The sequence below is a fragment of the Procambarus clarkii genome, chromosome 18 (genome assembly GCF_040958095.1).
Source record: "Procambarus clarkii isolate CNS0578487 chromosome 18, FALCON_Pclarkii_2.0, whole genome shotgun sequence".
Classification (NCBI taxonomy): Eukaryota; Metazoa; Arthropoda; class Malacostraca; order Decapoda; family Cambaridae; genus Procambarus; species Procambarus clarkii.
Genome location: NC_091167.1, coordinates 38,829,275 through 38,855,513, shown reverse-complemented (window position 1 = coordinate 38,855,513; position 26,239 = coordinate 38,829,275). Strand labels below are relative to the sequence as shown.

General features: G+C 39.9%; 1 protein-coding gene across 1 annotated transcript in view; it reads left to right on the top strand.

Moving 5' to 3' along the window:
- Nucleotides 1-10,345, top strand: part of LOC123754622 (uncharacterized) — a 30,382-nt gene extending 20,037 nt beyond the window's left edge. The window contains exons 2-4 of the mRNA XM_069326825.1: nucleotides 3,664-4,892; nucleotides 6,019-6,035; nucleotides 8,876-10,345. Coding sequence (XP_069182926.1) covers nucleotides 3,664-4,892; nucleotides 6,019-6,035; nucleotides 8,876-10,345 — 2,716 coding nt within the window. The remainder of the gene's footprint in view (nucleotides 1-3,663; nucleotides 4,893-6,018; nucleotides 6,036-8,875) is intronic.
- The last annotated feature ends 15,894 nt before the right edge of the window (nucleotides 10,346-26,239 follow it).

The window sequence follows — 26,239 nt, the reverse complement described above, 5'->3', positions numbered from 1 at the left end:
TCCTAACTGGGACCACTAAAGACGATCCAGTCACATCACATTGAGAATTAATTCAAAATAATACAGAATAGGTATAGAGGCAAGATGTGAGTTCAGACATTTGACGCAGTATCCTAAATCTAAGAAAGTTATTTAGGAACACTCGTCTCATCAAGACTGCGTTGTCGGGGAACGTTGGAGTCCGTGTGCATGACGGCTTCACCGAGCACAGATACAAACTTCACCAAGCCTGTTTGCTTAACAAGGGGAACGATCTGCCCGAAACGCTTTGCGTAATAGTGGCTTTAGGCATTGTATGTACTAGCTCTATCTATAAATTCATCAATTTTTGTATCACCCCATGTATGTATGTATGTATTTTGCCTAAATAAACATTTGAATTTGAATTTTTTGAATTTGAGAATCTTTGTATTGTAACTCTGCAACTATGTATATACTGTTCCTAAATAAATTATTATTATTGTTATTATTATTATTATTATTATTATAAACTGCCAATTATATGATTACTGACGAGAGCACAATAGTGAAGAAGTCTGACACTGGCGGAGTTTATGAGACAACCAACGACATTAAAAGACTCCAAACATTTGTCTCTTATTCTTAAATCACAAAAAAACACTTATCAGTAATTTATGTAAACACACTTTCCTTGAACACTCCACGTGGTGATATTAGTCTCTTACTGCAAGCACTCGACTACATATTTTATTCATTCTAATAAAAAAAATGGCAAAATGGATGATTCTACCTAATCATTCAACATACCCAATTGCAGAGTAATGTATAGAATCTCTAACGCAGACGCGAGTGAATTCAACACTAACAGCAGAATCTTAATAATAACAAACGAAGTAAAATTACTAACTAGCTCATCAAGATTGAAACTTGCTTGGCTAAATGAATTGTGGGGTTCAGTCCCTGAGCCCATTATGGGCCTCTGTAACCCTTTCCACTACCGCCCACAAGATGGTATGGGGTGCATAATAAATGAACTAAACTAACCTAAATGTTTGCTGGTAAATATAACATTGACCTCTATCAACTAAATAGCCCACAGGTCACTAGCCTCCACAACTGCATGAACTACTGTACGCTGGTACCCACGATCACGGAGCGTACAGTAGATCTTAATTACTCGGAAATTTAATTGCACCCTTGACCACATCTGGACAAACATCTCCTCTTCCCTATCTCGGGCATATTCAGTGCTGGGTCAACTGGCCATTAACCAACTTGACTTCCTTGTATAAAAGACATAAACTGGAAATATTTAACACTGTGGCCACAGACACGCGAATATGTCGTCGGCGAAGTCTTGGCAGTAATAAAGAGCTGCGTATAATTTGCTAATAACAACTTTATATGTCTAAGGCAAAATAAACTTCCTTTGTTATTATGTTATCTGCTGAGCTGTTCTAGCGTTACAATGGTTTTTACTTTCCCATAATATGAACAAACCTCAAGTGTGAAAATAACCCGAGACAGGAAGGCAAACTTACAATTAATGGGAAAGACGTAAATGAAGTGATCTCGTACCTATTTAGCTGTTTAACTTATGACGAACAACATAACTGGAACCAACTCCAGTCCATTTTACGGATGTAAACATTAAACCTCACTTATGTATCCACATCCGTATATGAACGGTCAAGGTTAAACTGCATTAAATATTACCAATAAGCAAAAACGGTTCGTCATACATTGGCAACAGAGATTAGCGCCATGTTTAATCACTCAGTCACGGAACCAGCCACCTGCTCCTCGTGGGGGTACATCGCTGCCTCACGTAAGCGGCGTCCCTGTGGCAATGGGAGCTGCTCATAATCCCCATATCTGCATGAACTAGGCTGTGACACATACGCCAGGCTGCGAGCAGCCGCATCCAACAGCCTGGTTGATCAGTCCAGCAACCAGGAGGCCTTGTCGACGACCGGGTCGCGGGGACGCTAAGCCCCGGAAGCACCTCAAGGTAACCTCAAGGTATGAAAGAGACCGGTTGCCGTATCCAAGATAATATAAAACTAAGTGAGCCTGAACCCACGAGGCTTCTGCAGGCCTCGCGGCATAAGTGTATCTCTGTGGCTATAATGTCTCAAAGGGAGTTAGAGGGAAGCCATTAACGTAGTTATTAAGTCTCAAGTAATCGTAGTCATTGATGTGTCTGGCTAGTCAAGTGTACTTTGTACTTCTCAACCTCATGTAAAGATGTAAGTAATGTTATTGTGAGAAAGCTGCAAAAGGTGTTCAAACATAAAAATTACTATTGTATTCTAGAAGAAATTGACTATTTAAATATTAGTATATTTTGGTAGCAGTCTTTCTTGTAAACATATGTTGTTGAATATGACCGAAAAAGTAAGATTAATAATTCTAACACGATTTTTGTCAATATTTCTTATGTTTTTCTTCGCTGTCGGTGGTAATAATTTTATTACCACCGACAGGGAAGAAGAACATAAGAAATATTGAAAAAATTCGTGTTAGAATTATTAATCTTACTTTTTCGGTCATATTCAACAACATATGATATATAAATATAAACATAGATTTCATATAAAGTTCATATAAAGAAACGGTTTATATAACAAGAAATTTGCAGGGAACCTAACCCGGAATTAGCGTTGAGGACAATTATGCTATTTGCTAGTCGTATATTTCTGAGTTACTCCTTCACCTTTATCTCAAAATCACCAAAAACTGCTAAATAGGGATATTTACAAATGTAAAATACTTCAATATAAAGTGATTCTATGAAACAGTACTTAACCTACTTGAGTATGGTTACCATGAATAGTTTGAAAGGTATGGCAGTTTGAATGCAATCTAAGGAAGCTTTTCCTTTGTTTCGTATGCTAAGCAGTTAGTCAACCTTAACTTTAGTCAATTTTTCTTTTGATGTATTAGTTAAAGGTCTTGGCTGTTTTTTAATTCGGATATCCTGGCGTCATGAAGACGTCTCAACAATGACGTCAGGAGAAAGTGCTTGTTTAAGTGTGCATAAAACAAGAGGTCATGACCCGCCCTCGACAACATTAACATGAAATATTACTTCATTAGGCATATTGATGGATGAAAACAACACATTATTAAAAAGGAGTTGAATACAATAGCAAAAAAATATAACCCCATTTAATGCAGTTGTCAGTAAATAGACTAATAGGCCTTTTGCAGTCTCATCAGTTCTTGTTTAGATTATGGATAATAACACAAGACAATTGAACAAAGATCATTTTCCGACTATCCAACCCTATAGATATCGTTAGGTTAGGAAATATTACGCTCGGTTGGATTAGGTTAGGCTTCTCTGGATTAGGTTAAGTTAGGTAGGTTGGGTAAGGTTAGGTAGGTGGACTTGCATCCTCCACCAAGCATTTAAGCTTAAAACTCCTCCCACTAGAGGCCGGAGCCCCGCCTCACACCGCTGCGCCAATGAATATAGACTCGAGGCAGGCAGACGAGAAGCCAGTCAGCCAAGTGACACCAGAGGCGCGATCAAAAGGAGCAGGATTGAAAGAGTTCTCACTTCAGTGTCGACATAATGGAAGAGGACGACCAGACAGACAAGAGAGAGACTCCAGAGTGCGGTGAGGGTGTTCACTAAGAAGATAAATGATTAGATCTCTTTATATGTCTTTAACAAATAATTATAATTATGTATAGGATTCGAACTTTGGTTATTGACATGCTGAGAGTTAATGAGGTGCTCAATAACCAGCCAATAGTTAATGACGTGCCCATTAACCAGCCAATTGTTAATGACGTGCCCATTAACCAGCCAATTGTTAATGACGTGCCCATTAACCAGACAATTGTTAATGACGTGCCCATTAACCAGCCAATTGTTAATGACGTGCCCATTAACCAGCCAATTGTTAATGACGTGCCCATTAACCAGCCAATTGTTAATGGCGTGCCCATTAACCAGCCAATTGTTAATGGCGTGCCCATTAACCAGCCAATTGTTAATGACGTGCCCATTAACCAGCCAATTGTTAATGACGTGCCCATTAACCAGCCAATTGTTAATGACGTGCCCATTAACCAGCCAATTGTTAATGACGTGCCCATTAACCAGCCAATTGTTAATGACGTGCCCATTAACCAGCCAATTGTTAATGACGTGCCCATTAACCAGCCAATTGTTAATGACGTGCCCATTAACCAGCCAATTGTTAATGACGTGCCCATTAACCAGCCAATTGTTAATGACGTGCCCATTAACCAGCCAATTGTTAATGACGTGCCCATTAACCAGCCAATTGTTAATGACGTGCCCATTAACCAGCCAATTGTTAATGACGTGCCCATTAACCAGCCAATTGTTAATGACGTGCCCATTAACCAGCCAATTGTTAATGACGTGCCCATTAACCAGCCAATTGTTAATGGCGTGCCCATTAACCAGCCAATTGTTAATGGCGTGCCCATTAACCAGCCAATTGTTAATGGCGTGCCCATTAACCAGCCAATTGTTAATGGCGTGCCCATTAACCAGCCAATTGTTAATGACGTGCCCATTAACCAGCCAATTGTTAATGACGTGCCCATTAACCAGCCAATTGTTAATGACGTGCCCATTAACCAGCCAATTGTTAATGGCGTGCCCATTAACCAGCCAATTGTTAATGACGTGCCCATTAACCAGCCAATTGTTAATGGCGTGCCCATTAACCAGCCAATTGTTAATGACGTGCCCATTAACCAGCCAATTGTTAATGGCGTGCCCATTAACCAGCCAATTGTTAATGACGTGCCCATTAACCAGCCAATTGTTAATGGCGTGCCCATTAACCAGCCAATTGTTAATGACGTGCCCATTAACCAGCCAATTGTTAATGGCGTGCCCATTAACCAGCCAATTGTTAATGGCGTGCTCTTTTACTACAAATGTCTATCACTTCGATTGTCTAACTAAATCACAATACAAAACTTGTAAATATTTCGAATTACATGTTTTGCTTACTTGTAAATTATATGTCTTTGCTGTCGTAAATTACGTTAATTGCTTTGTTATGAATTACGCGTCATGCTCTGTTGAAAATTACGAGTCTCGCTTTGCTGTAAATTACGTGTTTTGCTGTTGTAAATTACGTGTTCTGCTTTACTGTAAATTAAACACTAAAACTTAAAAAGAACAAATTTAATTATCGTCAATAGAATAACTAAGCAGTCCAAAAAAGCAAATGGAGTATGAATTATTAAACTAAAATAATAACAAATCAATGTTTTATCACCGCAAAATTAAAACGAAGTCGCGGTAGTCCAGCATTAAATTAAATACATTTTGCAAGTTTACAGAGCATTTATGCTCCGCCAGCATTAATAAGCTTTAAGAAGATAATATTATTAACTGATCATGTAAATGAATTTACAGTTCAAATATACTTCAATTGTTTTTTACCGATACAGATTGATAAGAACTGGCAATTATGAGGAGCCTTGTGAGGCGGGTCAGGTGAGGATATGTGTGAGTGCCCTGGCCAGGACCAGGGGCCAGATTCACAAAAGCACTTACGCAAGCACTTACGAACGTTTGCATCTTTTTTTCAATCTTTGGCGGCTTTGTTTCCAATTATCAAACAGTTAATGAGCTCCGAAGCAACAGGAGGCTGTTTATAACAATAACAACAGTTGAATGGGAAGTTTTCATACTTGTAAACTGTTTAATAAATGTAACCAAAACCGTCAAAGATTGAGGAAAGATGTACATGTTCGTAAGTGCTTGCGTAAGGGCTTTCGTGAATCTGGCCCCAGGTGAGGCCATTTGAGGACCATTGTGAGGAGCCTTGAGACAACAAGTGAGGACGCTTGAAGACTTCTCAAACAATTTGTCCTCTTGAATAATACATCGTTTTTTCATATCAAAAGCCCCCAACGGACCAAATATGATGTACTATAAATCATAACAGCTTGCAAACATTTACGTTTTCTAACCGTGGGCTCCATAGGTTACGTTACGCTAGCTTTGATTCGGGAAATTTAGCACATGGTTTTATGTTATTTGTGCATTTACAGTCCCGCTCCTGTGCCAGGTAAGTCCCTCACGGGCTCACCATTGCCCGTGCTGCTTGAAACTATCTGTTCCGAGAAGCTGAGTCTGAAACAACAACATCTGTCTGTTGTGACAACTCGAGAGGTCGAGCTGTGTCAAGACGCTAGTCAGGACTTGTCAGGAAATTCGAGGACTTGTGAAGACCCTTGTTAGGTCCCCTGTACTTGTGACCGTGGGTTAAACACACCGCAGTCCTTCCTGTCATTTGTCGCTAAGACTATAAAAGACTTACGTTTCTGCCGTAATAAAACCGACACTTAAAATTGGATTTATATGTCCCTTGCAATTCATCAAAAGATCACTTAGAATCCAGAGCAAGTTCATGCAAAGCACATCCCGTTACTTAGGTGTCGAATTTGTTGAAGACATAATTGATCAGGGATGATAAAACGCAGAAATCCTTCTTATATATTAGCCTTCGTGACGAGATTACCATTCTTTGGATAAGTGCGACGCAAAACATCTACCAATTTAAATCTTTAGCAAGATGCTGAACTCATGATATTATAACAAGATTATCACGCCAGGTGTTATATTTTGAAGAGAGAGAGAGAGAGAGAGAGAGAGAGAGAGAGAGAGAGAGAGAGAGAGAGAGAGAGAGAGAGAGAGAGAGAAGAGAGAGAGAGAGAGAAGAGAGAGAGAGAGAGAGAGAGAGAGAGAGAGAGAGAGAGAGAGAGAGAGAGAGAGAGAGAGAGAGAGAGAGAGAGAGAGAGAGAGAGAGAGAGAGAGAGAGAGAGAGAGAGAGAGAGAGAGAGAGAGAGAGAGAGAGAGAGAGAGAGAGAGAGAGAGAGAGAGAGAGAGAGAGAGAGAGAGAGAGAGAGAGAGAGAGAAAGAGAGAGAGAGAGAGAGAGAGAGAGAGAGAGAGAGAGAGAGAGAGAGAGAGAGAGAGAGAAAGAGAGAGAGAGAGAGAGAGAGAGAGAGAGAGAGAGAGAGAGAGAGAGAGAGGAGAGAGAGAGAGAGAGAGAGAGAGAGAGAGAGAGAGAGAGAGAGAGAGAGAGAGAGAGAGAGAGAGAGAGAGAGAGAGAGAGAGAGAGACACAAACACGTGGAAAACGAAATCAAGTTAGAACAAAGGTACATAACGAAGCGTGACTGAAAAAGGGCTCTCCCTTCTGCGTCTCGTTCAGACTGGCGACGTTCAGCAGCGCACAAGGAGCCGCTGGATCTTCGTGCTCTGAGCCAGACCAGCGTGACTCAGGTCATCTGCAGCGTCCTCTCCCTCAGCACCGAGTGCAAGGTGGGATGACTTCAGTGTTTTTCTCCTTTCATGCTATTTTTGTCTCTTGTTTATCCTTATTTGTCAGTCTCTAATATTATTATTTACATTCTGCATTTCTACCTGTCAATTTACACACTATACTTACAAAAAAAAACTATTTAAACATAAAGGTTGTTTTACAGATACAGATATGTTTTTTATGTGAATTTATGTAATGTATATCTTATTAACAATATTATAATTTCCATATGTAATTTATACCATATTTTAATGCTCTATGACAAGACTGTGTTTGCCTTGACAAATTCAAATGATAATGGTCTTATTTTGTTACGTTGATCATATTTCCTTATCTTGTGTGTGTATTATATTGCACGTATTCCTAATTCAACATCCATGCTTTTTCCAATATGTTTCCTCGCTTCTTCTCTCGAATTCAACTCTCTCTCTTGCTTTAATAGATTGACTCCCTCTTGGATACAATATTGCGCATCCTCACCACAAGTAACACCCTCGTCCTTTCGACTAATATGTCTCGCTCTTTACGTTATCTAACCGATGTTACAGATGCAACCTATTCACATCAAAAGTGGCAAATCAAGAGAGCGGGAAGCTGCATGCGTAATGCGTTACGATGTGTAAAGTGGCTCTTCTGAATACTACATCTACTAATTACAGTTCCATATTTGTATTCCTAATCGTGCTATCTATTGACTATTATCATGTGAGATGTTAATTAACTTTGTTTTCGTTCTATTAGATTATTAGATTTCTTTGGTCTGTCACTCGGTCATTCTCCTAGTTTCTGACCTCATTCATTTCAGTTTTTCAGTTTTCCTACTTCAATTTCCAATTCTTCTTTGCATTAATTGTTTATTATTGCCGTTTCGCCCTTATAGTAAGTGTCAAGTTTTAACCTTTGTTCAACCATTTCTTCAACCCATTTCCTTGCCAAAGTGCTCTATTGCTTAGCTAGTTCATCCCTCATTCATATCATTCTGTTCTAGTATTCTCTTACTGCCCTTCTACTTTCCTCCGTGACTAATGGATCTCGTTGCATGCTGCCTGACTACATTAGACCATCCGGCCCAGCCGGCTGTATCATCCCCAGACACCAATGGTGAGTGATGTGGCCACTGAGGTCGTCTTCTCCGGCTTGTTTCTTGTCGCTGTATGTTTACATCTCTTAGTTTGATCACCTAATTACTACCTGGTGATGCTAACGTAACGTGTCCTGGTTTTACTCTTTCCCTTTTTATCTTGGATCTTTTTTTCGTTATTATTTCTGTTTTCATTTCGTTTATGTTATACCAGGTTGCTGTTTCACTCGTCATACAAGTACACACAATCCGGACAATTAATAAAAATTTAAAACTTTAATTTTAACGCCTATGTGACTCTTTTCAATGTGTGTGTGTGTGTGTGTGTGTGTGTGTGTGTGTGTGTGTGTGTGTGTGTGTGTGTGTGTGTGTGTGTGTGTGTGATGTTATGTCGATTAATATCTATTGGCTTATCAGCACTGCCATTAAATTTTTACAATATTACAATTTTATATGTTAACCATAATCGGAATACTGTTCAAAATAACATGTTTTTCTTCAGGACTTCCGTACTGCCTGTTGCTGGCTGCACACCTCTCTCCCGGTGGACCTGCGGACGTCGGTTATGAAGGAAGTCGCTTCTTTACAAGACCTTCAGGACACAGAGCGCGTCCTGAAGCTTATCCTGTTCCACCTTCTTGCAGATGTTGCCCATATCTGCCTCGTAGTTAGAGCCAATACAGGAAGGAATATGAACTTGATACATAAGTACACCGAGTATCTACTACAGGAGCTGGAAAGCATTCCCAGGTTGAGCCTGCAGAGTCTACACCTGGATGGAGTGTGGATGGATAGGAACATCATCTCGCAAATTCTTCGACGATCTCCCAATATCCGTTCTATACAGGTCTCTGGAAATCTTTGTAGGGGTGTTCTAAATTTTCTACGAGAAGAGCATTGTAAACTTCGCTCACTGCACCTAATCTCCTGCACTGTGAATGACGAAGAAGTAGTTTCTGCTCTAGTAGGAACTGGCACTGATTTTTGCACTCTAGGAAACATCGTATGTTCCGGAGGCGACGTCACGCAGACCGTTAGTGTGGCACTCGAGTCTTTGAGACATTTGACTGTCCAGTCGCCCCTGGTGTCTGTGTGCGGGGCCATGGTGTTGCTTCACTCACTGCGAGAGCTACGCTTCATCCAGTACAGAGGATGGAACTCTCCTGTCAGTGACACTCTTCTTCTACTTCAAGAGGTTTGTCCTCGGTTCGCCTCGTTCGCTCTCTCGTCCATTGATCTCTACAGGCCATCGAACAAAACAGTCGAGAACCTGATGGTTTTGTGTCCAAAATTACAAGAACTCATGATCGAATACACTGAACCTAACCTTTCCTCTCTCGACTCTCTCTCAGGAGCCCAACAGCTAGCGAGTCTCACCTTAAGAATAGTCTCAGAGGAACTTATTGTGTCGGCAGTGAAAGCTGTTGGCAAAAATCTCTTGAAACTGAAAATAGAATTTGAGAACTTTACCTTCCATCCAATCTCGATGGAAACGGTCAGTACCATCCAAGAGAAGTGTCCTCGCCTCCAGTCTCTAGAGATGCTGCATGTCAATGTAAGGCAAAATTCAAATGATCTTTTGCCTTTATCAAAGAAAGATCTCTTCCCAGAACTCGAAACATTAATCCTGCAGAGTTCCCTAATCCAGCCTGCTCTACTGGAACGGCTGATCCGAGGCAACAAGTATCTAGAACACCTAGTGCTGGACGTAAACCAGGACGCCCTTACAGACCAGCTACTGCAGCGTCTGTTGAGTGATAATGACCTGCATCTTCTAAAAATAATATTCCTGGGCGCTGGAAGCTTGTCCTCCCGGTCCATCGCCTCTCTGGTGGCCCTACCATCCCTGTCCAAGCTATCCCTCGTCCTCAAACGCTTTCCTTTTATTTCCATGTCAACCTTTAGTACTCTCGAGGCCAACCTCGTCAAAGAGAACTATCATTGTGTTCTTGAAAACGTCTATGAAGATTAACAACGCAACTCTCACTGTATATATTTCAAATGTCTTATGTTTAATTGAGAATGAATCTCTGTATAAGTTTGTGTAAATGTCTTTGTAAATTATTTGTGCTTCTGTTCTGACGAATAAAGAAAATATTTTATTCAAACAAACACACACATCCATTTGACTGAATTACGATTCATAAAAATATAGATATTATCGATCGTAATTTACTCAGATGCAGGAGATATATAATCCCAAACCCATGTCTCTTCTGTCTGTATTCCCTGAAAATGTATTGAAATACGAAAAGTTCGAATAGTTAGGCGAGGTTAGATTTAATTAAATTTCTATGTTAGTTGTAACTCAAATAGAAACAAAAATACACATCGTCCAAGAAAGCTGCATCTAAACGTATATGACACTTTTTTGTTTGTTTTTTGTTTTTTGCGCAAATATATAAAATGCGCAACGGTGATGTTTCTTCAAGCAGATGTGAATGAACGCTTTACTAGTACACTTTCATATTTACAAACACTCTTTTTCCATTTCCTTTACCGTGTTTGATAAAAAGAAAAATCTATTCACGACGGAACGTTAATTCCTCTCTGGGCAGCTTACTCAGCCTTTCAAAATGTGTGTCCGAGAAGTCTTAGTATATTCAGGACATATATCAGGAATATTTAATGAGTTTTACCGATGTTATTTCCCCAGTCGGTGAGGCTCTTTGATCTCTCGTGACTGCGTTTGTGAGATAAGGAATTTGAGTCACGGTAAAAATGGTTCTTGAAAGTCATTCAATTTTTATTGTGTAAAAATTGCATTTTATTTTAAGTCCCCCGTTAAAATGTACAGTTAATGTAAAACTGAATTGCGGGTCTCACTTTAGTTAAGGTAACAACCATGTTTACAGTTACATGTGTGAAAATTTACATGTTAACAACCATGTTTACAGTTACATGTGTGAAAATTTACATGTTAACAACCATGTTTACAGTTACATGTGTGAAAATTTACATGTTAACAACCATGTTTACAGTTACATGTGTGAAAATTTACATGTTAACAACCATGTTTACAGTTACATGTGTGAAAATTTACATGTTAACAACCATGTTTACAGTTACATGTGTGAAAATTTACATGTTAACAACCATGTTTACAGTTACATGTGTGAAAATTTACAGTCGCCAAACACAAAATATAAATAATTACCGGACATCATAACATGGCAACAATGGGGGATAATTTAAGTAACTTCGGCCCTGAACACAACGAGATTATTAAACTACCAATTTCCCGAGACTTATCATACGGAGAGCGTCCACCCTGCGGGTACCCACACTTCTCTACCACACTAACAATAGCACGCCCGAAATGAATTAACACCACTCACATCCGCGGTTGGCTAAATCTCTTAAAATTGTATTTGAAACATAAGGAAATAGGAACATACCTTAAAAGTGGTTGATTCTTGTCGTTCGAAGAGCTATCATTCTTACCTATAATGACATGAAAGCAAATTAATAATATTATTTAGCGTAATACATTTACTCATTTCAATCCTCGTACACCACACATACATATATATATATATATATATATATATATATATATATATATATATATATATATATATATATATATATATATATATATATATATATATATATATATATATATATATATATATATAGAGCCAATCACAGTTCAGTCCATATTCCATAACTATGTGAAGGGGCGTTTAGTGATCGAGTTGTTTACCTTAAAAGACGAGTGTGCCACGTGTAGGGAGGTCAACACTGCCCTCAACATGGGCGCGTCAACAAATATTAGAAGACGTAAACATTCCACACTGGACGAAGAAACGGAGTTGCCGAGAAGCATGTAATTACACCACAGAAGTAAAGGAATGTCTTTGGTATTTCCTACCAAACACTAAACTATCCCGAGTCACCCTTCAGTTACGTACTGAAATAGAGGCGTTTCCTGCCCTGTACTCACTATAACACAACAAACTAGTCATAACACGCATATTGGTCGTCACAATTACAGCATTAACTGTGAACACATGCTGCTTTTATCCGGCAGTAGTGGATTGTAAAGCTTCCAGTTTCACTTTCGAAGTTCATGTAACACTGACCACAACCTAATCTTCACTGACAATAACCGGCACTATAATGGGCCAACCTGCGCAAGTAAAAGCCTGTCATCAGGTTAGATTCGTTAAAGCTGTTACCGACCCACCCAGACGAATTAATGAATTTTAGTGTATTTTGTATTAAAAATAGATTTGTTCTCATTTATGATAATATAATTTTTTTTAAAGTTTTATGTACAGTGAGGCGTAGGTTTGGTTAGGTTACGTGTTTAGATTCTGGTGGGAAAAATTTGTATTTGAAGTACGTGGGTGAAGCCTTTTAGCAACCCGTCCCCGACTCAAGTCCATTACATCCAGCGGTCGACCCCACATACGTATTCATAAATTTTTACATGCTGTTCATTCAAAACAGTAATTTTTTCATATATATTAATATTATATATAATGTATTAGCATATTGTGCGTATATAGGAATAGGTTAGTTAAGTGTTTAGGTTCTGTTGGCGATTATTTGTATTTGTAGTACGTGGGTGAAGCATTTATAGCGTTGTGATTCGAACAAAATTCGTCAGTGAAGCACTTGTTCCGGAAGTGTTCGGACGTCAGCAGTTGTGAGTCGTGTGTAAACCGCTTTTCATTCATAAACAGGGGGTTTGGCGGGTGGATGGAATTACTTTTGGATCTTTGTTTGGAGGACGGGCTGCGACTCACAACTGATGACGTCCGAACACTTCCGGAACAAGGGCTTCACTGACGAATTTTGTTTGAACCACAACACTGTAAATTCTTCACTCACTTACTACAAATACAAATAATCGCCAACAGAACTTAAACACCTAATCTAACCTAACCAGTGGCAAAATATGCATAGTATGCTAATTTATAACCATACTAGCTGAACCCAGCCACAGCAACCCTCTCTTATCCCCCTGTCCTCCCCACCATTACCCACTCTTCCATCCCCTCATTCTCCCCACAATTCCCCTATCCCCTCGTCCTTCCCACCATTCACCACTCCCCTGTCTCCTCGTCCTCCCCACCATACCAAATTCCCCTGTCACCTGTCCTCCCCACTCCCTCATCCCCTCGTCCCCAACATCCCCAACTCCCCCGTCCCCTCGTCTTTCCCACCATTCCCCCACTCCCTCTTCCGATGAGTTTCCAAATTATCTGATGTTCCCATCAGAAAAATGGGAACATCAAATGATCTGATGTTCCCATCACTGAAAATTAAATAGAACAGTTAAAAAAGCGAAAATAAAAACAATGAGAAAATTAAAAAGTAAATTATACTCACGAAATTAATAGAATGGTAAACAACACAGCTCAATTCCCACGCAATGTCACACAAAATAATTACACCAAAATGAAATAAATCGAAATCTATGAAAATTCTATTTATCAATGCAATCGGAAACATTGAAATGGAATTGTAACATATTTAGAATAGCGTGTGTTGCTATTACGTGCAACAGATAGCGCTGTTTAAAAAAAAAAAACGTTTTTTTACCTGTCACTGATGTGGCATCTATATAGTAAGTATAGAAAAAAACGCGCGTATTCAAATGGAACGTTGTGTCAATCTTTCAAAGCAATCGGTGAAGAACTTTTGGAGATTACAGGGTATGTTGCTCTTACGTCCAAAAGATGGTGCTGTTAAAAAAAAAGGCATGTTTTTTCCGGTCACTGGTGAGGCATGTATGTAGTAGGTATATAAAATCAAGCACCTATTCGAATGCAACGTTGTGTCAAAATTTTAAAGCAATCGGTAAAGAGATTTCGAAGATTTCAATCACATGAAAAACACATGAAAAACACAGTTTTTTAAAAAAGCATGTTTTTCCCCGTCACAGATGTGACATCTATATAGTAGGTATATAAAAACACACTCGGATGCGAATGAAACGTTGTGTCAAAATTTCAAAGCAATCGGTGAAGAACTTTCGGAGATTAGCAATTTTGAACAAACGAACATTTTCATTTATATTTATATAGATTAATTTATTTTTGAGAAAATTTTTATTTTGGATGGAATGGACTTGGTCTGAGGACGAGTTGTTTATTTCATATGTTCGAAGCGAACCTCTCTAAACCACAACCCGTCCTCGACTCAAGTCCATTACATTCAGCGGTCAACCCCACAGACACATTCATAAATTTTAACATGCTGTTCATTCAAAACGGGAATTTTCGCAAGCATAAATTAATATTATAATATATTAGCATATTGTGTATATATAGGCATAGGATAGGTTAGGTCAGGTGTTTAGGTTCTGTTGGCGATTATTTGTATTTATAGTACGTGGGTGAAGCATTTATAGCGTTGTGATTCGAACAAAATTCGTCAGTGAAGCACTTGTTCCGGATATGTTCGAACGTCAGCAGTTGTGAGTCGTGTGTAAACCGCTTTTCATTCATAAACAGGGGGTTTGGCGGGTGCATGGAATCACTTTTGGATCTTTGTTTGGAGGACGGGCTGCCATGCACCCGCCAAACCCTCTGCTTATGAATGAAAAACACACGACTCACAACTGATTTCGTTCGAACACTTCCGGAAAAAGTGCTTCACTGACGAATTTTGTTCGAACCACAACGCTGTAAATGCTTCACTCGCGTATTACAAATACAAATAATCGCCAACAAAACGTAAACATCTAACTTAACCTAACCTACGCCTATATAGGCACAATATGCTAATATATTATAATATTAATTTATATTTAAGAAAATTCATGTTTTGAATTGACATGTAAACATTTATGAATGCGTCTGTGGGGTCGACCGCTGGATGTAATGGACTTGAGTCGAGGACAGGTTGTCTATACAGCCGTCCTCATAACAGCCCGAACTTACCATCAAACGCCAAATGCTCGTTAATCCAGCCGCCAAACCCACTGTTTATGAATGAAAAACGCTTTTCACACGACTCACAACAGAACCTAAACACTTAACTTACCCCGGACTTTGCATAGACTTTTAAAATATAATATTAATTTGTATATGAGAATAAGCGTGTTTTAACACACAATTGTATAAAATTGCTGAAAGCCTTCTGGTGGGGTCGGTGGCCAGGGTAGCCGCGAACCCAACCTGAGGACACGTTGTTACATCCGCGGGTCAGACCATAACAGTGTTTGTTATAGAGGGTAAAAGTTAGGTTGTGTCGAGCGTGACGGAAACGTCGAAAGTAATACTGGAAAACTTTACACTCCACTACTGCCGGATAAGAGCAGCGTGTGTTCACAATGAATGTTGAAATTGCGACAGACAATATGCGTGTGATCTCGAATTTGTTATGTTATAGTGAGAGCTGGTGCTTGAATCAGCGAGAAACTAATAGAGGAAACGCCGTTGTCTCCGTACGTAACTAAGTGTCGACTCAGGGGGAGTATAGTGTTTTATAGGAAATACCAGTGAAAGTCATTCCTTTTCGGCTCTTAACATCTTGCAAGACTTATTGACGCAGCCTTGTTGTAGGCAGTGTTGACTGCACTGGAAGAGGCACACCAGCGCCCTCATCGTTCAAGGTAAACATCTCCTCGATTCTCAAATGTCACTTTTGCCTGAACTGCTTTGTAATATGGATTAAAATGTGATTGGTTATATTTGTGGTGTATGAGGATTGAAATGAGTAAATACATTTCCCTAAAGAATATTAACCAATTGCTTTCATGTCATTGCAGGTAGGAAATAACTCATCGAACAGCAAAAATCAACCATTTGTTGAGGTAAGTTACTATTTCCTTGTTTCAAAGCTCTATTTTAAGAGATTTAGAGCACCTGGGTGTGCTAGTATTGATTTTTCATGACCGTAGTTGCGCCCAACCTCACCAATGTGCATATGGCAGTCGGCTCACCAAGCTGTGGGGATCCAGCATCACAAGAGCAAGTGTACAGAGCTTGGGTACAGAGGCCTGGGTACAAGGCCTGGCTACAGGGCCTGGCTACAGGGCCTGGCTACAGGGCCTGGCTACAAGGCCTGGCTACAGGGCCTGGCTACAGGGCCTGGCTACAGGGCCTGGGTACAGGTCGAGTAAGAATCCTGAAGTGGTCCCTCCTCAGCCCTGCTTGACCAGGAACCTGATCCACCTTGGTCGTGGGAATCTCCTCAGTGCTAATTAAAGACTTTAAGGGGGCTTCTTGGGTCCTCCTCACATTTGTCATGATTAATAAACAGTTCGGTGTTGAAGATACGGAGCTAAAGGCTCAAGTGCGAGTAGTGGCAGTATTTAGGAGTTGTTCAACGAAACACAGCGTAAAGCTTGCCAGTAGTTCATTTACAACTAAACTACTTGTACAAAGGGTGATTGATTTACTTTAGATAGGTGTCGGCAAAGCTATTATCGCAATAGCGAGACACTGAACGTTGACCTAATCACTCTCGGTCCACCCGTGAACAAAGCGTTATCTAACACTGTTGACAACCAATCTCTAACACGGCTTTGCTAATAATGGCGGTAAGCAAAGGGGCACAGGAGTTCTGATCAGAATACTCGGGGCAATAATCACGTACTAGCACACAGGAGCTGCATGTGTGGTGAATGTGACGCTCACATTCACTGACGGGTGTAATGTCGTGATGCCACACAGATAAACACGTGTACACCATCGGGTCTGTCTTGGTTTCCACCTATAGCCGTTGCGGGTGTTGAAAACGTCGAAACATTCTAGCAGACCACTTGGATCAACATGCTGAAAGACACTTAATAATCAAATAACTTTGTAACTTCAGTAAGGCCAGCCCTCAACTTTCGTACATCACACATTCAAGCAGCTTCATAGGTTATTTGACAGCTGATCTCTCACTCGTTCCCAGCACGACACAGCGGTAAGACAATAGAATGGTCGGCTTTCCTGACCACACTTGACATGGCGAGGTACTCACAGGAGACATGCTGCACTTCTACAATGACCACAAGTGGTATATTATCCAGCCCTCACCAACCCTATGGGGCGTGTGACGTGCCAGCAGGAGGGACAAGCGGTGACGTGACATGGAACAGTGAGTGAGGACATAGTGGCGGCCACTACACGCGCGGGAAATTCGGGCAGTGAGACATTGAGACGTGGCGATGGCTTAGTTATTTTTCCTCTGACAGGTGTCTGAGTTAGTCACACACATTAACTGTCCTTCACTCTAGGTTACAGAGTCGCACACAGGAGCTTCTGCCCACAGAGGACCTCAATCTCACTTTTCCACCAAGGCTTAATGACACCAGTTTGTGTCGTTATGGATCGTTTGTCACACAAGTGATCAGCTTCAAGTACACTATATTTGCGATTCCGGACGATTGCTTGGGTATTGAATAAGATGCAGTGGGTAACTTGACGGTGAGGAATTTAATGGCGGGTTTTTGTCTATTTGCTGATAGAGAGAACGACACACGTCAATTCTGTATGATGTTCTACAGGAGAATACCGGTGTTGGTTCTTGAAGGAACTTGCAAAGGGTCTCCATGGGGGCACAACAGCTAGGTCTGTGAACTGACCAATAGCATCACAGCACAGGTGCCGTATCGAATCATATACACCCCCATATATGATGGTTAGGAAGGTGACGTCACAATTACATCACGGATCCCTCTTTTCAACGATTACAACTGACCCCCAAAGGTCACTAGTTATCTATCGCCGCCTGCCTGGTGTCCCCTTTGCAACAGCCTGTACCGTCCAACCTGATGGACTTTGTGACTTTCATTGCTATGGCATAAAAGCTTAATTCGCCACTATCTAATTTCTCCCTGGACACACAGCGGCCTCTGTACCATCACCATGTTTCTGGTTATGTGGGCTATCCAAGGATACACAACATAACTGACTTTTATCTAGTGATATGGGATAGAACCTTTGTGCACTGCTTGGTGTACTCGACACTGCAATATGCCATTCTCGGGGAAAATCCAGAGAGACCATTGTCTCGAACTAGGATGTGAGAGGTGTTAATTCATTCCGGGCGAGCTATTGTTAGTTTGGTAGAGAACTGTGGGTACCAGCTGGCTGGACGCTCACCGTATGATATCAGTCTCGGGAAATCGGTAGTTTAATTTAACACAATGGCACTCCGTGCGGGTGCACCGCAGACTGTGACGTCATGCTTCCCGACGTTACAGTCGGGAAGCATGACGTCAGTGAAGCACTTGTTCCGGATTTCACTTCACTTCCGGAAAGTGCGGTGAAGCACTTTCATTATAAAGGGGAGCGCGCGGCGACACCGAAAAAAACAAAAAAAAAACACGGGAGACATCTCCCGTCACGCAGGGTGCAGTCGCACCTCCACAGATCTCCAGTATCATCTATTGATACTGGAAATGGCTCAAAAGGGCCACCATTTATGGGCTATTCTTGCCCAAGCCACCTTTTGGGTGGCTTAATCTTCTCTCTCTCTCTCGACACCGAAAAGTGTATACTCGTTTCAGTTTTCTCGCCTTAATTCTCGTGCTACGTCGTTCATTTTGATATTGTGTTCGCAATAGAAATTTCTACAGGGGTATATGCATATAAGGTCCAAAAGCCTGGCGTGACTCCCCACAGCAAAGCCTAAAGTCGGCCAAGTTACCTGTGAACGAGCACCAATTGGTACACCTGCAGACTAATGTTTATACTCGTTCAGTTTGATAATATCAAATTTCGCGTTACGTGTTTCATTTTAGTATCAAATTGCTCGCAATATAAAGGCGCGTATTTTAAAACTAGTCCCATAATAATAGAAAAATAAATGGAATGTTAACAAATATTTTAACGTTTGGAGATTTTTTGACGCTCATCACCACAACATTATTTATCCTTCCACTGTTCTGACATCAATTTTTGGATTACGTCTTTTATTTTGGTATCAAATTGCTCGTAATATAAAGGCGCGTATTTTAAAACTAGTCCCATAATAATAGAACAATAAATGGAATTATAACAAATATTTTGTTTGTTATAATCGGAGTGCGATAGTCTCGTTGTCTTCAGGGCCAAAGTTACTTAAATTATCCCCCATTGTTGCCATGTTATGATGTCCGGTAATTATTTATATTTTGTGTTCGGCTACTGTGACTTTTCACACAATCTTTTACATTGAGTAACTGTAGACCAACACAGTAGTTACCTTAACATACGACTCAAAACTGATAACGATCGAACATTTTTCGAACAGTGCTTCCTTAAGGACCTCGATTGGTTTTACTTCCATGGGTCAAATCCTTGTATAGTTACTTGAGATTAACTGTGGATGATTTAAGATGAGTGTATGGTAAATACGTGCTATATAAACAAATCCACAAGGGCCGTGACGAGGATTCGAACCTGCGTCCGGGAGCATCCCAGACACTGCCTTAATCGACTGAGCTACGACAGGGTTAAAAAGAGTTGAAACCGAAGTTCTACTGAACTTCGGTTGATTTGTTCATTTGATGCATCACGTTAGTGTGATCTCTGTGTGTTACGTGCTATATAGTTGTAATAGCTTGAGGCTTATATATAATACATATATTGTTACGGTTATCTCCTGCATAGCACTAGATTCTGCCTGTTCCTGACCACCTCTAAATCAGCATGCTCCAACATGAAGAAACGACAACGATACATGCCAAAACGTATTGTATAGACACTCCTCCACCCTTCCTTCCACGAGAACCTTGCACCTGCAGTCTCGCCCGCCACTAGACGCCATCAACAAACTATGAAGACGGTCATTATTCTGGCGGTTCCTCGGCTACAGCTCCAGAATTTGTGCCAGTCTGACGTCACAGCCCATATATAAAGACTTGCCAGCGTCCAGCACATGGTTGCATGCAGAGGTTGCATGGCATGCAACCTCTGAAGAGTCAACTAGCACAACACCTGTACCCTCTATTACTGTTTTACAGGAACTTCTTTTCGACGGCTCACAAAACGGAGGAAAGTGTCCTGAAAGTGTCCAGTGTCCTCGTTATTAATACGAGCGTTATCTCTACAGACAAAAATCAGAAAATACAATTGACAATTTACTACAAAAACAAAAAAACGGTCAATCTACTCAAGGAAAAACTCCCCAGACACCAAACAGAATGCCTTGAAGGAAACCAACGTCGTCTATGCCTTCACATGCCCCCTTGGGGACTGTAAGCCTCAAAGAACTCAGTATATAGGCAAGACAACAACGTTTCTTTCTAGGAGATTAATAATGCACAAACAGGGCTCCATCAAGGAACATATAATCTCTTCTCACAACCAGACCATCACCAGAGAAATCTTAACAAGCAACACAGAAATCATCGATAGAAACAGTGATAACAGGAGACTCGACATCAGCGAGGCTCTACACATATCAAAAAGTTAACACCAGCAATCAACAGCCAATTAACGCATAACTATATTCTACCCACTTCAAGACCCCCGAACCAACATAGAAGCAGCAAGAGAAAGTATAGGCCAATAGGCCTTCTGCAGTTACTTCCATTCTTATTTTTCATACCCATTGATTCGTGTTTTAGCATAGTTCTCTCACCTCACCCAAAACTTTTGTGCCATATCACCTCACCCAAAACAAGTATAATTATGATGTATATTATGTGTAAACTAAGTCTTTGAAAATGTAATAAGCATTACGAAACGCGTTCAGGCATCAGGCCAAAAATAAAGAATGAATTTTGGAGAGTTAATTTTTCAGTTACCCTCGACAGTGAATACAAACGAAAGAAATATTGAGAAGATTCGTGTTAGAATTATTAATCTTACCCTTTCGGTCATATTCAACTATATATATATATATATATATATATATATATATATATATATATATATATATATATATATATATATATATATATATATATATATATATATATATATATATATTTATATATTTATATTTATATATATAAATATATATATATAATATATATATATATATATATATATATTATATATATATATATATTTATATATATAAATATATATATATATATATATATATATATATATATATATATATATATATATATATATATATATATATATATATATATATGTCGTACCTAGTAGCCAGAACTCACTTCTCAGCCTACTATTCAAGGCCCGATTTGCCTAATAAGCCAAGTTTTCCTGAATTAATATATTTACTATAATTTTTTTCTTATGAAATGATAAAGCTACCCTTTTCTCTATGTATGAGGTCAATATTTTTTTATTGGAGTTAAAATTAACGTAGATATATGACCGAACCTAACCAACCCTACCTAACCTAACCTAACCTATCTTTATAGGTTAGGTTAGGTAGGAAGGCTACCTAACTTAACCAAACCTATCTTTATAGGTTAGGTTAGGTTAGGTAGCCGAAAAAGTTAGGTTAGGTTAGGTTAGGTAGGTTAGGTAGTCGAAAAACAATTAATTCATGAAAACTTGGCTTATTAGGCAAATTGAGCCTTGCATAGTAGGCTGAGAAGTGCGTTCTGGCTACTAGGTACGACATTATATATATATATATATATATATATATATATATATATATATATATATATATATATATATATATATATATATAATATATATAATATATATATATATCTGCATTTATACAGATAAATATAGAAAGGAAGGAGAGAGAAAGAGTGATAAAGTAGGAGGATAAGCAGGTGGATTGGTGCGGGGTAAGCCGAGTCAATGATGTGTGAGTGAGAGGTGGAGGGTCGTTATAGGGGGAGGGTCGTTGGGGGTGAAGGTCGTTAGTGGCATGACGTCAGCAGAAGGTCGACTTCCAATCTTTTTTCCACACTGCTGTCTAGCATGCAGTCGGTGCGTCCTAATGCAATAAGGGAGAGTGCGAGGGACAGCATTCAATTGATTGTTATTATTGGCCTTAATTAAGTATAATATGGCTTTACACGCTAGCTGTGAACAGCATTGGTGCTCATTTGAAACTTAATAAGTACATATTTCCGACATCATAGGTAGCTTTCTCGACCCGGCTAGCTTCTTAAATAAAACACACACACACACACACACACACACGCGCGCACACACACACACACATACACACACTCAAGGCGCCCTGTGGCTGAGTGAACAACGCTTTGGACTCGTAATCCTAAGGGTCCGGATTCGATCGCCGGCGGAGGCGGAAACAAATTGGCAGTCTCTTTCACCCTGATGCCCTTGTCACCTAGTAATAAATAGGTACCTGGGAGTTAGACAGCTGCTACGTGTTGCTTCCTCTGTGTGTGTGTGTGGAAAAAATCACTTGATTGACCGTTGAGAGGCGGGCAGAAAGAGCAGAGCTCAATCCTCGCAAGAACAATTAGGTGAATACAACTAGGTGAATACACACTACATTTAACAAAGAATACCCGAAGTGAGGCTTGAAGCATATGTTCGAGCCTTCAAGCACTTCTCGGCTAGTATGTTTAGATGAATTCACATACTTCAAATAAATAAATGCACACATACATATACAAACTTATATTCATACATACGTACACATACACATATAGACACATATATATGTACCAATTATACAGCGGAACACAAATGGAGGCGCACATGTCTACCTTGATTTAATTACCTACCTGACTGGGGGTGATTTCCCTGAGCTAAACTCTGATCCCAGTTTAATTAAAACCGGTTTCGACGTAGGTATCATTGCCTTCATTATAAAGTAATTAACTAAGCCCCCCTTAATGGATTCATACAGAAATCTTCCTATAATTGTTGCCAAACAATTTTGTGTCCCTTTTATTGTATTTTGTAATGTGAATATTTAATAGAGTATTGTATTTTGCAGCGTAAACGATGAATGAAGAAGCTTAATTTATTTAAATTAAATTAATGAGGAAGTTTAATTTCACTTTATCAAGGGTAGGTTTGTGGCGAGGACCTACTTAGGGCACCTGATCACCTCATCTTGGATCCCCACAACAATTGCCTAGCTTACGTGTACCTATTTTACTGCTAGGTGAACAAAGGCGTCAGTTAAAAAAAAAATAGTACACAACCGTTGCGGTTCTCTTGCTTGGAGATTGAATCCTGGTCGATCGTCTAGGAGTCGAGGTCGTAGATCGCTGAGCCACCTGACCCTGTCTAACAGTCTCGGGAGATGGGTGCAGTGAAGGGCGTGCATAGTGTCACGCTCTTGATCAATAAAGGTTTGTTCTCTGTCTTGAGAATCTCAGTTTTAGAAAGTTTAAAATTACCTGCTGAAAATTCCAGTTTCTTTAAAATAAGATTTTCTTGTCAAGAAATTCCTTTATTTTGTTCACCTGGAAACGGCAGTTTTCAAGCCAAAAAATATCCTTTTCTGTCTTGAAAATCTTAGACTTTGTCTTCAGAACATTATCTTAAACTTGAACACTTATTCTTGAAAATAAACAGTGTTTGCCTTGAAAACAGAACCCAAAACCCTAGAAAATCTATTTTTCATTATGAAAACTCAAATTTTCTTCAGTATAAGCACAACTTTCAGCTTTCTACACATCCTTCCTTATCCTCTCCAAAGGGATTTTTTATATATATATTAAATGTTTACTTTCAAATCCTAGTAATGTATCTTTAGATCACTGTTTTGAGGTCTGAAACCAATACTCTTTTTCAAGAATTTTCAATTTTTTCCGCAGAAAACTTCACTCTTTGCTCTGAAACTCTTAGTTAAGTCCTAAAAAAAAAAATTTGCAAAGCCTCTCTGTTAAAAAAAAAAAACACAATCCCTGCGCAGTAAATTCAAGCTTCAGAATCGAAAAATACATTTGTTTTTTTTCCTGAAAACAGGCAACCCTAAAAATCCTATTTATATTAAAGAAAAATACCTTCGTTCACCCTAAAAAATCTCCCACTCTCAGATCTTAAATAAATAAATAAAAACGGCTTTCTGCAATGAAAAAAAAATATTTGCCTGTCCCCAGGAGGCTTCCTTTCTGCCCTGGAAGCCTCATTTCTTCCCTGGATGCACCCTTTCTGCCCTGGAAGCCTCCTGGCATTATAACTCTCTGCTTAAAGTCGTCGAATTTCTTCTTCAAAGTTTATTTCACTTTTTACCTTTCTGATTTGAATATTCACTCCATAATCCCTTTTTTTCTTGGATGTTTCTTGAAGGTAAAGACTTGTAAGACGACGATGTAAGATAACTTTATTTAACAAGTTATAATTGATTCAGCTTTGGTGTTCGGTGGCTGGTCTTGGTGGATGGAGCACCAGGGAAGGTGGAGGTGGATGGAGCACCAGGGAAGGAGGAGGTGGATGGTTACTGTTGAGTGGAGCACCAGGGAAGGTGGAGGTGGATAGGGTTTTGTTTGATGGAACATAAGACAAGGTAGAAGTAGGTGGATATTGCTGTACGGAAACGGAGTTATCAAGGGAAAGCACTAATTCCTTACGACAATATAGCACTTGGAATGGATTAGGATATGACGGAGGAAAGGAATCGTTCCAATCACGTGGAAGGTCGGGGATTGAACGCAGACCTGCAAGAAGCGAAACCGGCTTCCCTACCATCCAGTCCAAGTGGTTGGGATGAACACTGTGGTGTGCGGTACCAGAGAAGATGGTGGAGTTTGGTCTTGGGGTGGAACACGATTGTGCCCTGTTTGTACTCTGCTATTAATGACTGCGAGCCACGTTGTATCTGTTGCGTTATAATTTAATAAGTCTGAGGTTGGAATTCTTTGTCTTTGAGGAACTTGTTGACCACCTCGTACAGTGTACGAGCTTTTCCTTACATTTCTTCGACTTACTCCTTCTTCCGTATTTTATCCCTGTTCTTATGTCCCTTCCAAGTTCTGTATAGTCAAACTGGCTTGGCGCTTTCACCTCATAATTACGTACTTTGTTGACCAAACCACACACTAGAAAGTGAAGGGACGACGACGTTTCTGTCCGTCCTGGACCATTCTCAAGTCGATTGTACTTCTCTCTCTCGCCTGCTTACGTACCCTAAATTGCGTTTCCAGGTTCAAAAATCTTCTCTTGTCTGACTTTCTCTCAGTTTAAAGAGGCCATTCGTATCCATCTTGTCAATTCTCCCCTCAATAGCCTGTATGTGGTTATCATGTCCTCTTAGTCTCTTCAATCCACCAAGTGTAGTTCTTTAACCTATTCTCGTAGCTTAGATCTCCTATCTCTAGCACTTATCCTGTTGCAAACCTTTGAACTTTTTCAATTTTGGTTTAATGCCTCACCACCTGCGGATTTCAACCGGTCCTGCATACTCCAGTATTGGTCTAACAAGACCTTGTAGATTGTCTTGAAAAAGTTGTGATTTAGGCTCCTGAACGACGTTGTAATGTTTGCCAGCGTCCCGTTAGTTGCCGATGTTGTCCTGTTTATGTGTGCCTCTGGAGATACTGTTGGAATTATATACACACCTAAATCTGTGTGTGTTTGTGAGTGTGTTTGTGTGTTTGTGTGTGTGTTTGTGTGTGTGTGTGTGTGTGTTTGTGTGTGTGTGTGTGTGTTTGTGTGTGTGTGTGTGTGTGTGTGTGTGTGTGTGTGTGTGTGTGTGTGTGTGTGTGTGTGTGTGTGTGTGTGTGTTTGTGTGTGTGTATTTGTGTCCTCTCCTATTTGTACTCACCTATTTGTGCTTGCGGGGGTTGAGCTTCGGCTCTTTGGTTTCGCCTCTCAACCGTCAATCAACTGGTGTACAGGTTCCTGAGCCTACTGGGCTCTATCATATCTACATTTAAAACTGTGTATGGAGTCTGCTTCCACTACATCACTGCCTAATGCATTCCACTTGATAACTACTCTGACACTGAAGAGGTTATTTTTAACGTCCCTGTGGCTCATTTGGGGACTCAGTCTCCACCTGTGTCCCTTTGTTCGCGTACCACCCGTGTTAAAATGTTTACCCTTATCTACCCTGTCAATTCCTC